This window comes from Rosa chinensis, chromosome 3 (assembly GCF_002994745.2).
Source record: "Rosa chinensis cultivar Old Blush chromosome 3, RchiOBHm-V2, whole genome shotgun sequence".
Lineage (NCBI taxonomy): Eukaryota > Viridiplantae > Streptophyta > Magnoliopsida > Rosales > Rosaceae > Rosa > Rosa chinensis.
In genome coordinates, this window is record NC_037090.1 from 48,243,383 (window position 1) to 48,256,735 (window position 13,353).

The 13,353-nt window shown below is 40.2% G+C and overlaps 1 protein-coding gene across 1 annotated transcript; it reads right to left on the bottom strand.

The window, feature by feature from the left end:
* Positions 1-8,149: 8,149 nt before the first annotated feature.
* On the bottom strand, positions 8,150-10,676 carry LOC112193567 (eukaryotic translation initiation factor NCBP). The gene is made up of 6 exons (XM_024333757.2): positions 10,440-10,676; positions 10,271-10,366; positions 10,089-10,193; positions 9,911-9,988; positions 8,591-8,710; positions 8,150-8,502 (listed from the first exon to the last, which is right to left on the bottom strand). The coding sequence occupies exons 1-6, from the start codon at positions 10,599-10,601 to the stop codon at positions 8,371-8,373; spliced, it is 693 nt and encodes a 230-aa protein (XP_024189525.1). The 5' UTR covers positions 10,602-10,676; the 3' UTR covers positions 8,150-8,370.
* Positions 10,677-13,353: the final 2,677 nt, after the last annotated feature.

The following is a 13,353-nucleotide window of genomic DNA, read 5'->3' on the forward strand; positions in this document are numbered from 1 at the left end:
GTATTGTTTTGTTTCTGAGTATCTGCTCCCTCCTATCAAGTATTTGAACCGGTTGTTCTTCATATGTCAAATTTTCTCTCAACCGGATAGGTTGTTCTTGAAGAACATGAGAGGAATCAGCAATATACTTGCGAAGCATAGAGACATGGAAGACATCATGTACTCTAGATAGTCTCGGAGGTAGTGCCAAACGATAAGCAACAGCACCAATCCGCTCCGTGATCTCATATGGTCCGATATATCGAGGGCTAAGTTTCCCTCGTTTCCCAAATCTTATAATGCCCTTCCAAGGAGACAGCTTCAAGAACACCCAGTCACCCACTTGAAACTCCAAATCTTTTCTTCTGTTATCAGCATAACTCTTCTGTCTACTCTGAGCCGTTTTAAGTTTCTCCTTGATTAGGTTGACCTTTTCAGTCGTAACTCGTACTAATTCTGGACCAATGAGCTTCCTTTCTCCTGCTTCATTCCAACATAAAGGGGTACGACACTGTTTGCCATAAAGGGCTTCATAAGGAGCCATGCCAATACTGGAGTGATAACTGTTATTATAAGCAAACTCTATCAATGCGACATGATTGTCCCAATTCCCTTTGAATTGTAAAACACAAGCTCTCAACATGTCTTCCAGTGTTTGAATGGTCCTTTCCGTCTGTCCATCTGTTTGCGGATGAAATGCAGTACTAAATTGAGACTGAGTGCCCAAAGCCTCCATCAGCTCACTCCAAAACTTTGAAGTGAAGCGAGGATCACGATCGGAAGTAATAGAAACGGGTGTGCCATGAAGTCTCACTATCTCATTCAAGTATAGCTCTGCATATTTATCCATTTTATAAGTCTTGCTGACAGGTAGGAAATGTGCGGACTTAGTAAGTCGGTCCACAATTACCCAAATGCTATCATGACCATTCCGACTACGTGGTAGTCCTGATACAAAGTCCATAGTAATGTGTTCCCACTTCCACTCTGGTATAGGTAAGGGCTGTAATAAACCTGAGGGCTTTTGTCTTTCTGCCTTCACTTGTTGACACACTAGACATCTTCGTACATAATCTGCAATTTCCCTCTTCATGTTAGACCACCAGTAGTATTCCTTGAGAGTTCGGTACATTTTGGTTCCACCAGGATGCATGGCATAAGGAGAACTATGAGCCTCCTCTAGTATCTCCTGTTTAAGATCATCCTGTTTGGGTACACAAATTCTATTCCCAAACATCAAAGCTCCATCCCCTCTAACAATGAAGTCTTCTCTAGCTCCATTCTCTACTGCCTCTCTTACTTCTTGTAGAGCTTCATCATGTAGCTGTGCCTCTCGTACTTTATCAATAAGGATTGGCCTCACATGGAAGCTGGCTATTAAGGCTGCAAATTCATCAGTCCCTTCCAAACTAACTCCTGTAGCTCGCAATTCATAAAGAAGTGGAACCCGAACTGTTCTCATATGCGACAAGGAAGGGGAGGGCAACAGGGAAGGATATGTCTTCCTACTAAGAGCGTCAGCTACTACATTAGCCCTTCCTGGATGATACTCAATCGTGCAATCATAATCCTTAATCAACTCCAACCATCTTCTTTGCCTCAAATTAATCTCTTTTTGTGTGAGCAAATATTGGAGACTCTTATGATCCGTAAAGATTTGACACCGAGCTCCATATAAATAATGCCTCCAAAGTTTAAGTGCAAGTACTACCGCAGCTAATTCAAGGTCATGTGTCGGATAATTCAACTCATGCGGCTTCAATTGTCTAGAGGCGTAGGCAATCACATTTCCATGTTGCATCAGAACACAACCCAAGCCTTGCCTCGAGGCATCACTATATACCACATACTCCCCACTATCATCTGGCAAAACTAGGACCGGAGCACTAGTTAAACGCCCCTTGAGTTCTTGAAAACTTTGCTCACACTCTTCTGACCAAACAAACTTCACACCCTTTCTAGTCAACCTAGTAAGAGGAGTTGCAATCTTTGAGAAATCTTGCACGAATCTCCGGTAATAACCTGCCAATCCCAAGAAACTACGTATCTCTGTCACTGTGGTAGGTCTTTCCCAATTTAGCACCGCTACTACCTTCTGAGGGTCCACACTAATACCTTCTGCAGATACAACATGACCCAAGAATCCAATACTATTCAGCCAAAATTCACATTTATTGAATTTCGCATATAACTGGGCCTCCCTCAAAGTTCGCAATACAATTCTTAGATGTTTGGCATGTTGACTATTGTCCTTTGAATACACCAAGATATCATCAATGAACACAATCACAAAACGATCAAGGTAAGGACAGAACACTCTATTCATGAGGTCCATAAAAGCTGCAGGAGCATTAGTCAACCCAAACGGCATCACTCTGAATTCATAGTGCCCATAACGTGATCGAAATGCAGTCTTGGGTACATCAGACTCCCTTATCCTCAACTGATGGTAACCAGACCTCAAATCGATTTTGGAAAAGACCTTGGCTCCCCTCAACTGATCAAAGAGGTCGTCAATACGAGGCAAAGGGTATTTATTCTTCACAGTAACCCTATTCAACTTTCGATAATCAATGCACAACCGTAAAGAACCATCCTTCTTCTTAACAAATAAAACCGGGGCACCCCAAGGAGACACACTAGATTGGATGAACCCCTTATCCACTAGTTCTTGCAACTGAATCTTCAACTCTCTTAATTCAGCTGGGGCCATTCTGTATGGTGCCAAAGATATGGGTGTGGTGCCAGGGAGTAAATCAATAGTGAAATCTATCTCCCTAGCAGGAGGTAAACCAGGTAATTCGTCAGGGAATACATCTGCAAATTTCCTAACCACTGGTATCTCTCTAATACTCAACTCTTCCCTGCTAGTGTCCACCACATGTGCCAAATAAGCCTGACTTCCCTTATTCAACAACCTCTCCGCGGTCAAAGCGGAAATCATACAGGAAGCTAGAACATTACGTTCTCCCTGAAAGGTAATCATTGGCTTCCCTGGACTTTGAAAGACCACAATCTTACGAAAGCAATCAATATTGGCCCGATGAGTTGCCAAAATATCTCTCACTAAAGTGCTCTTTGAACTGTTCCCAAGTGATTGGGCCATCGATCTCTAAATCCCTGCTCATATAAGACCACCAATCATAAGCCACACCATCCAGAAAATCCACCGCTAAACTCACTTTTCGATCCTCTGGGCAATGGATTTGAGTAAAGACTCTCTCCATTTTGTTCAACCAATTCTGGGCATCCATAGCCTCAGGAGCATGAGAGAAGCTATAAGCTCCATGCCTCTTCGCTCGCTCCATGGTAAAGTCAGTTCTGGAGCCTGGAAGCGCTGCAGTCAACTGCTGCACAATACGTCCCAACGCTTCCGCTATTCCTCCAGGAGTATGCTCATCTCCTGGAATGGGAGGGGTTTCCCCACGAGTCCGGCGTCTAAGAGGCATAGCACCTGAGATTAAGAGAGAATTAGATGACTCACAACGAAGATACTAGGATAACTACCTTATACACTTGAAGAACACACTAGTATCGAAGAGCATACGATGGGGATCCGCCGCGGTCGGGCCATCACTCGGAAGATACTAGATGTCCTCAATTGTATAAAGTAGTATAGATGACAGGAAACGGGAAACCTAATGCTCTGATACCAACTGTCAGGACCCACCCCGGAATTACCCTCCTAACTCCTAGGTGGACCTGCGGGACCCACTTTTCGAGAAAATTCGACAGAACCTCCCCTAAAAATAGGCAACCCTAAACCTGCTGAAAACACTCCTCAAATACTCTAAATGCTATGCTTGAAGCCACCCTGCTTCCTAGCAACATTCCATAATTTTCCAAGTATAAACATCAAACTCCACAATCTTAACATCTTAAACAAATACAACCCAGCAACTCAATCGTTCAACAATCTCCCAAAATAAACCACTCTTACACACATAATTATACAAATGTATAAATCCACTCTCAACAAGTATTCAGAGCAATCTAAGGAACAGACTCGGAATATAAAACAATAAGTAGGTTAATCAATAACCTACTGAGAATGGATGACAAATGTGGTACTAGCCTCCGCTCCTATGCCGGTCCGCAACACTGTGATCTGGGCAATTTAAACCAAAGGGCCCAGGGGGAAAGTACATAAAAACGTTAGAGTGAGTGGACAAAATAAATAAGTATAAATGAAGATAAATTTATACTTTCCCACAAGTTTACAATATAAAGTCTCGATGCATGCAACGTTTATAAAACGTATTTCCTTAAGTTCACATCTCGTGCAAAACATTCCAGCCCCGCTGGATAAAATAAACCAGACTAGCCCCGCTAGTCGAATCATAATAAAATATGGGGAAGGACGTTCACCATACGAAAGAAGGGAGCCTTATTGGCTCGGGTCGGAGTGTCCCACACTCTAGAGCATCCCATGCTCTCCTCTACTCGCCTACGAACACATAGTAAGTAGGGAGGAGTACTAATAGGCTAGCCAGTAATATAATATATATATAACGACCCTGGGTATGGCGGTTTAAAAACCGTTAAATCCTTAAAGCTTCCCCAAGTCCCACGTATAAAGGACATACGGGTACGATTCCCAACCGTACTCTGATTTTCGTAAAAAGCCGTATAAATTAACAGCGTGTCCCACACGCTCAAGAAATAAATAAATCATCAATGAGGCATTCCCAATGCCAAAATCATAATCAATAAATAATCATAGAGATTTATTTCAAACGAACTCCATTTATAAATAAAGTCTCAAATAAAAATTCGAATCCGAGCATAAATACTTTATAACCAAATTCTCAACCGATATAAATCATAATCACTTCATGGAAAATAATATTTAGAAGTAATTCCATAAGATAAATCATAATTATCTTTATATGCTCGGAAAAATACGTTAACAAAATAAATCAAGCTTTAATAAATAATGCATGCATCACTTATTTAAAACAAACGTCCACTCACAAAGTACGGCTAAGCTTGCCGTCGATCCAAACCCTCCTCGAGGAAATCCTCCTCACGTCCTGTACAATATAACGTTCGTAACTTTAATTTCGGGATGGAAAACTAAATTGGATTAATTAAAATCAACCCTAATATCACTTTAATTGCCCAATTTCTCCCAATCTTCTTCAATAATATTATCTCCTTAATATAAAGGCTCAAAGGCCAAACCGAGGAAATCCGATGGATGGATTCCTCGTAATTCGATTTACAATTTCACCAATTTTCTTGATCAACCATCAAAATTTATATTCAATTCAACTCCAAATCCATTTCCAAGCTTCGATTAATTAACTATGCGTAAAATTGACCCAATACATGTTCAACAGTCAAAATTCCCGGCCAAAACCCTGTCTCACGCGCCACCTACAGTGGCGGTGCGTGGGTTTCACGTGCCGGTGGCCAACCTCCACCTCCGGCCACCAAATTCCAGGTACAACACCTACTCAACACACTGATTCCACTTCATAACTACAACAATTCTAAATAACAACTAGAAACAGTCGAAATCAATCAATGAACACAAACCCAGAAAAATCAAGAACCCTAATTCGATCCGGCCTCTACACTTCAAATCGTGTTACAAGGCCATAGGGGAAATGATCAGTGGCAAAAACCAAACCTTCGATGAAGAGATGGGGACCGGAGGTGGCCGGAATCGCCGGAAATCGGCAAAAGTCCAAAACTGCAGCCGGAGGAGGTTTTGCTTCGATCCGTGGTTTTCCGGCCAAATCGTGGAAAACCAAGGATGCAGGGGTGCTCAGAGGGAGGAGGCGATCTTGGGATGACCGGTGGCACGCCTTGGGGTGGCCGGAATCGCCGGCAATCGGAAGAGGAAGGAAAATCGCCGAACCGGAGGAAGAGAGAGCTCGGGGGGGAGGAGAGAGAAAGGGGAAGGGTGGGTTTCCGGAAATGGAAACCTACCCTAGGTAACTTTCTATTTTAATCAAAAATTACCGTGAACAGTAATTTTACTATTTCGGCCATAACTCTTGCATACGAAGTCCGATTTTTACGAACCACATATGCACGCGCTCGGTTTAACGTCCCCTACAACTTTCGTGAAGAACATTTTCTCAAATTTTGACCCGAATAAAAAGTCAACTTTTAGGGCCACTAAAATATCCATAACGGTTCAAAATTGAAAATATTTAACAATTACCGTCCAACACGAAAGTAAATCGTAATTCCTAGGTTCGGGACGTAACAGTTAGTCCCTGAACTTCCAATTTCATCAAGACTACCCCTGAACTCCCAATTTCCATCAGCCGTGTCCAATTTTCAAAGCTCCGTCCAATTTGAACGTTAAGTGATGACGTGGCAAGAGATGGAATTGCTAAATTCCTATACTACCCCTTGTCAAAGAAAAAAACGAAAAAAAAAACTCTTCAATTTTCTTGGTATGCCTAAGCCGCACAACCTTAAGGTTAACACTGTTGTACATCTTCTCAAAGGTGAAAACCATGGCAGATCTAGACAAGCTTAAGATTTCAATTTCTAGATTATTTTGCCTCTCATGCCCATGCCATGTTAATCACGGTTGGGTTCTTTGAACTTAATTTGCTGCTAAGACTACATAAATTTCTTTTGACTTCGTCAACATGAATTTAGATTCCAACATGAACTCAGATGTCAACATGATCCCAGATTCTAACAAGAACCCAGATTTTATACAATTCCATTAGCAAAATCAATTCAAAGCAACCAAACGATATAAAAATAGAGCGACCCACTCCTAGAACAATCACAATGAAGACAACCCGGATGAAAATTCAATCCCTTATGAAGCTGGAATTGAATCTGAGCCACAACCAAAATCTCCATTGTAAAAAGTAAAACCAGATTGATCCACAGTATGAAATATACCATATCGGAGTAGCTTAATTAGTATACCTCGAGGCTCTCCACCACTCTGGAAACCATTTCGTGCTCGAGCCCGGCGTAAGTGTTCTTCTGATCACAGTGATGAATCAAGGTGCAATGACCAAAGTAAATCGATCTAGTACTCTGCCTTTTTGGACTGAGACGTCAAGGAGAGTTGGGCATCCTTGACCAAATCGTGCACGTCTGAAATCGTTGTTGACAAGCGGAGGTTTTGGCGTGATGGCGGTGAAGTAAGGAGGTGTGCCTCGTTTTGCAGGGATAGCGGCGCAAAGCTCTGAGTTCCGATCTATGGTCGGGGTTTTGGGGCTTTGGTCCTTCGTGCAATCCTTACTCCAAATATGGTTGTGGTGTGGCTCGATTTTCACCGGGGATTGAAGAATACCAAAGTGCCCGGCGACAGTGCATGCTTGGGTTTTCCGGTGTCGGTTCGTGATCAAACTTCTAGGTTTTCAGGTTCTAATTGATCTGAAAATGTTGCTGATGAAGGTGTGTTGAAGAGATGACCGGAAATCGACGAAGGTCGCCGAGTACCACGGTGGACCTGTGATGTCTTCGCGTGGTGGCTGCAGGCGGTGTACTCCAAGGGCTAAGGCAGGGCGTCAGCAATCCTTGCCCTCCGATCACTATCGACCTCCGCCAACCCCCGCATCCCCTTCGTCAATCTCCTCACCTCCCGAATCCTAACCTTCTAGATTGCCGGCCTCGCCATCCCCACCATCCATTCTCTCACCGAGGCCTTCATTGTTAGAATCGTGAACCCATTCAACTTTCTTTTCTTTTTCCTTCAGAATCGCCATTTTGGGTTTAGAGTCTTTCAGTGAGGGGGTGGAGGGAGGTGAAATGGAAATCGAGGTTAGATCGGGTCAGAGAGGAGAGAGAAGAGGTCGAAGTGGGATTGAAGGAAGAAGATGATATATTTTTTTGTTCTGATATTTTTTTGTCTTGAAATGACCATTCTAGCCCTTACAGTGGACCCTGGCATCAGATTTAACGTTTAAATTGGATGGAGCTTTGAAAATTGGACACGGCTGATGGAAATTGGGAGTTCAGGGATAGTCTTGATGAAATTAGAAGTTCAGGGACTAACATGAAGAATGGGTGAAAGTTCAGGTAGGTAAACTGGAATTAATCCAAATTTTAATATAGATCAAAATTATTTTTCATTTTCTAAAATAGGAAACGGAAAATCTGGGATCTCACATTTTATGAGCTAAACAGAAAAGGCTGGTACCAGTACCTAACTTCAACAATACATGAACAGAATTGGAAAGACTTGTCCAGTAAGAGAAGCATATAATCAGAAATGAAATAAGATGTGTTTGATAATCCAAAGTAACTTTAGTACAAATACAAGTCTGTTACAGTTCAACTTAACAGATTGCCACCAACCTCACAAGAACTCTTTTCTATCATTTGACTGATTTTGGTCATAACTCCTTGTTTTTTCTGTAACAGCTACTTACCAGGTGGCAACAAAAGAGATTTTGCAAGCTTCTAACCCCTCAACCAAGTGTTTCGATATGATGAATTGTCACGGAGTGAAGCATCATGAGGCTTGTATTCCATGACATAGCTGTGTGGAAGCTTCAAGTTCCGCTTAATTGCATCTCTTAAAGCCATTACAGCCTGGTTAAACAATGTGAAACAATGTAAAGCAATTATACTAGGACAGTAACTAGCCATGAAAGTAGCAATTATATTTCAAATGACCAACCTGATGATCAGAAGCATTACGATTCCAGATACTCACTATATCCTCATTGAATCTAATGCTTAGTACAGCACCACATATGTTCTCTCCATAGTCAAGTTGGTCACCCACCAAGGCAAGAACCTGCATTCATATACAGTAGTATGAAACACTGTACTGAACTCTCAGTTTCAAGTTCCAACTTTAGGATACAGCCATGGTAGTACACATAGCCTAGTATAATCAAAAAGCAAATGAATCTACATACAGAAATTATCTGAAAAGGAAAAAATTAAAACAAGCAAAAGAAAAACATAATTCAAAAGCTTGTTGACAAAAGATTCAAAACTACTTCTACCATTCCTCCACCATCCTTTATATCTGTACACATTTCTCTCTATTTTAAGTTCTTTCTAGCAAATTATTTACACAATTTCTTTCCTCATCGTTCACATAAACTACATACAAAGTTTTACAACTTGGCCATCAATTTTTGCCCACACTGAGCCAAAAGATCAATACAGAGGAAAGCAAAACCAAAGTCGACAGAGAACTGACTCAGTTTCACTTCTGAAAGCTTGACATTGAGCTCCAAAGCTCAATCAAAACTCCCAGCTTAAAATATGAGTCAGAATAATATTAGGTGGAGTATCAGTGAACTCCACTTGGATTAATTGCAACAACATTTTCTTGTCAAGTAGTGAAATTCAACATACAAGGGCCAAGAGGAAGTACATCAAACAAGAGATATGGTTTCCTTGTGGTGGACCAGCAAACAATAATATCTGCATATCGGTCAGCACACCTCTATGCAGGCAATTTCAAATCATTGAATTCTGAGTTTGCTGACTACATTATGAGATGGCATATGCTCTTCCATGGTATCATTGACATCTCAGCAATATGTTACCGAGAGATATCATCAACAAATATCAGTATCCATTGACACCGAGCGAACCAAGAAGTTCTCCAGACATGTTGCCGAAGAACCAAACTTTAATGAACACATGATATGCAAACCAAGAGGCTTCTTGGGCATTCTATTTTCATCCTACACGTCATACAATTATGATGGATGTCGAAAGCTTACATTTTAATTGATGCATCAAATGTTGAATAGAACTTCCTAAATTTTCATTTAAATTGGAATACTTAAGTAGATAATTCAGTAATCTTCACTAAATTTCAATACTTATAAGATGTATTTGCAAACGGCTACTGTTTCAGCATTTGCTTAGGATACAAAGAATTGCTTCAAAACAAAGATTGTCAAAACACTCGGGTGGCATGAGCATGCAAAGTGCATAATTAGTAAGAAAAACAAATAAGAGTTACAGTGCTTACGAGGTCCTCCCAAAAGCGGCCTGAGACAACCTTTTTGAATCGTATTATCCATTTCCCACCATTGCAATTAGCAGAGTCCTGAAAACCAGAAACAGTTGTCACACACTCTCTCTCTTTCTTGTGTATGAAGAAAGAAAATAGAAAATAGAATGAGAAAGAGAGAGAGAGTTGGGTATACCTCCCAAAGAGGGCGAATTCCCTCCTTGAACAGATGCAAGTCAGTTGGGCTAGGCAGTGAGGAAGGACGGGCTAGGTGGCAATAGCACACCCAAAAACCTTCAACCTGTAATAATAACAATACGCAACAAATCAATTACTGTCTGATTCAAAAAAAAAAAAAGAAGAAGAAGAAGATGTTACCGTGCTGAAATCGACAATTTTCTTTATGTTGTCTTCATAAGACGTCTGGCTTCGAATTCCTGGTGTTCGGCGAGTGTACCAAAATACGAATTTGTTCTGAAAAAAAAAAAATGGAAGAATATTAGGGACAAGTGAGGGATCGAAATCTGAGGGGGTGGATCGATCAAACCTTGAGGGGATGGAGGCCAGCTCTGAGGTCGCGTTCGTCGTCGGCTTCCTTGGTGTTATCGGTAGTAGGAGCGGTAGAATCTATAAGTGCTCTTGCATAGCTATTATGATTCTCGCTGTGGCTGTTGTCCGATTCCTTCTTCTCTGCAGCAATCAAATCCATCCTCAAACCAGAGCCCTAATTCCTCGTCCTGCTTCAACCCTTCAATACTTCAATCAGTGATAAAACGATAATGGGCTCCTTTTGTAACCCAAAAAAAAAAACTAATAATTTACCAAAACGATCCGGCCCGGATTCGAATCAGCTCATATCCGGTTCAAAGATTTGAAATATAAAAAAGCCCGATGTGCCTGACTCTTAATTAACATTTAAAAAAAAAAAAAAAAGCAAATTACCAATAGATACATTCTCAGCTCATTTATTACCAATATCAGACCTTTTTTTTTTTTTTTCTAAATCTCTTGCGGTATTGTAGCTCAACCTTGCGCAAGGTCCAGGCCCAGGCCATTTTTTGAATTAATTTTGTTAACTAGTAAATTATCAAAATAACCTCTACAAACTTAATGTACTGGGTTTCGGTATCATTATGAGAGATTGCAGATTTAATGTACTGAGCTTCAGTATCATTCTAACATATACACGACTTGCAGTTCTTTCCAGTTTTTAGAGGCAATTCTGAATTATTAACATGTTGGATTGTTTGTATACACATAGAAGAGCCAAAGTTATTTGACCTTGCACCTTTTTTTTGGATTTGAAACTTAGTAATTAAATTTAACATTAACAATAAAAAGACTTCAAAAAGCATGCATCTATGTCAATTTACTTTCGTCAAATTCCTATCAACTCATAAACACAAATCCACATCCATAAAAGGTCAACCTTTCGCTATTAATCTCACTTAACAAAACAAAACGATTCAGATTGATCAAATGCAAATGCAAATCCTAATCCAATCCAACCTAATATGGTCTTTGTTTGCCTTCAATTATCACCCACTTTCGAATACCAGTTCTCGTCATGGTGAAAAAATCTCTGCACTGGTTCTTCTCATGTTCTTCAATCGGTGCATTCTCTTTGTCTATTGCAGCAGTCTTCCTCTTTGCCATTGCGATTAATCTGTGTATATGATAAATGTAAATATGAGTACTGACCCCTATTATAGCTTACTGGTCAAGCTTGCATTCTAAATTCACCTCATAATCTTCAGAATGTTGAAACAATTGTAATCCTTTCTCTTCAAAAATCATAACACTCAAATGCATTCCGAATTTCATTAATGACAAGAACTGGCACTAAACTTGGAGCCTAATTAATCTCTATAGTTTCTTCCATTTCTTTTCGAGATAAAAATTGGAAAAGAAAAAAACAAAAGGAAGTAGAAGATACAAGCAGCAAATTTTGCAACTAATCCATGAACTTGCAAGAACACATAACCAAAAAAAGGAACAAATTTTTTGTCTAATAGACAGACAAGAACAAGAAATTAAGCCGAAAAAGAAGGAACAAGTTCGAAGAAAACAACATAGCAAAATCCTTTGTAGTTATGATTAAAAACAAAAACGTCAAACAAATCCCAGAAATTACCCATATCAAAACCAGAGATTGCTTACTTCATTAGTAAACCAAAAAAAGCAAAGGAAATACTAACTAACCCTGAATGGCTTCAAGTTTCAGCTCACAAAGTCACAAATTTGTTGGGTCCACAAATCTAATATGCAAAGTTCAGACCACTGACTTCACCTCTGCATTACACAACACCACCAATCCCATAAGAAAATAACATAAACACAAAACTAAAGCTACTGACCCTCAATAGAAAACTAATAAAGAACACTAATGCAACGAAAATTTGCCAGACTATTTTACTGTCCTAAGAAACTAGCACTTCACCGAAAAGTATTGATCAATGAGAAACGCCAATCAATCTAAAACATCACAATACAGATAGCTAATATGCAATTAGAAACTAACCTGCAAATGAAATGTTGCTGAATCTTGCAGAAATAACAAACAAACTAAGATTAGTACAGCTCCACCAAATTGTGAAACAAATAAACAACACACAATGCTGAAGGTACTGACTCTTAGAATTTCTCTACCAAAATTTCTCAGCTATTATCAAATTTCGACAGTGTTGAATGCATAGCACAAAAATCAAACTATAGCTACTGACCTTCAGTAACTACAAATTTCTCTACTGACCTTCAAGCCCTAGCTTCGCAGGAGCCTCGCCGCCGGGATCGTGCCCTAGCTTCACCCCTTGCTTCGCCTGCTGCTTCGTCGGGGCCCTAGATGTCGATTTAGAGAGGATTTTGATTTTGGGATGGTTTTGATTTTGGAACCGTTTTGATTTTGGGAGAAATGGCTTATATGAGTCTCATTGGCATGTTTCATAATTTTCTTAATATTTGAGTGTTCTTTCTTTATGATGGGCTAATAGCCCGTTATAATTGTTGGTCGCATGGGCTATTGATTTTGGAGTCTGCTATTGGTAAATAATAGTGTCATTTTGTAGTTATTGATGTTTCACTCTCTTTTTTACCACCACCAACTACTAAAAGAAGGCGTAAGATCTGGAAGAAGAGAGGTCTGGCTCTGCTAGGGTCTCCATGCTCTTGCAATCGAGGAGGGAGACTTTGTTGAGAACAATGATCAGGATACCTCTAGTATAGGTAATTGGACCTGGTATTGACATAAGAGGGTCCCCGAAAGGAGCCAGCCAAGCTCTTGGGCTTTATTATGAAGAGCCCTTTCATCTTAAATAAGAACTATCACAAGTTTGCTCAGGAGGAGATACTTCCTCATATTGAATCCAACATTGCTTTTGCTGCTCCTATTTTTGTTAATTCATCATCTTGTTGAAATGCTCATGAGGGTCATGAGGCTATTATGAGTACTACTGAAACATCCA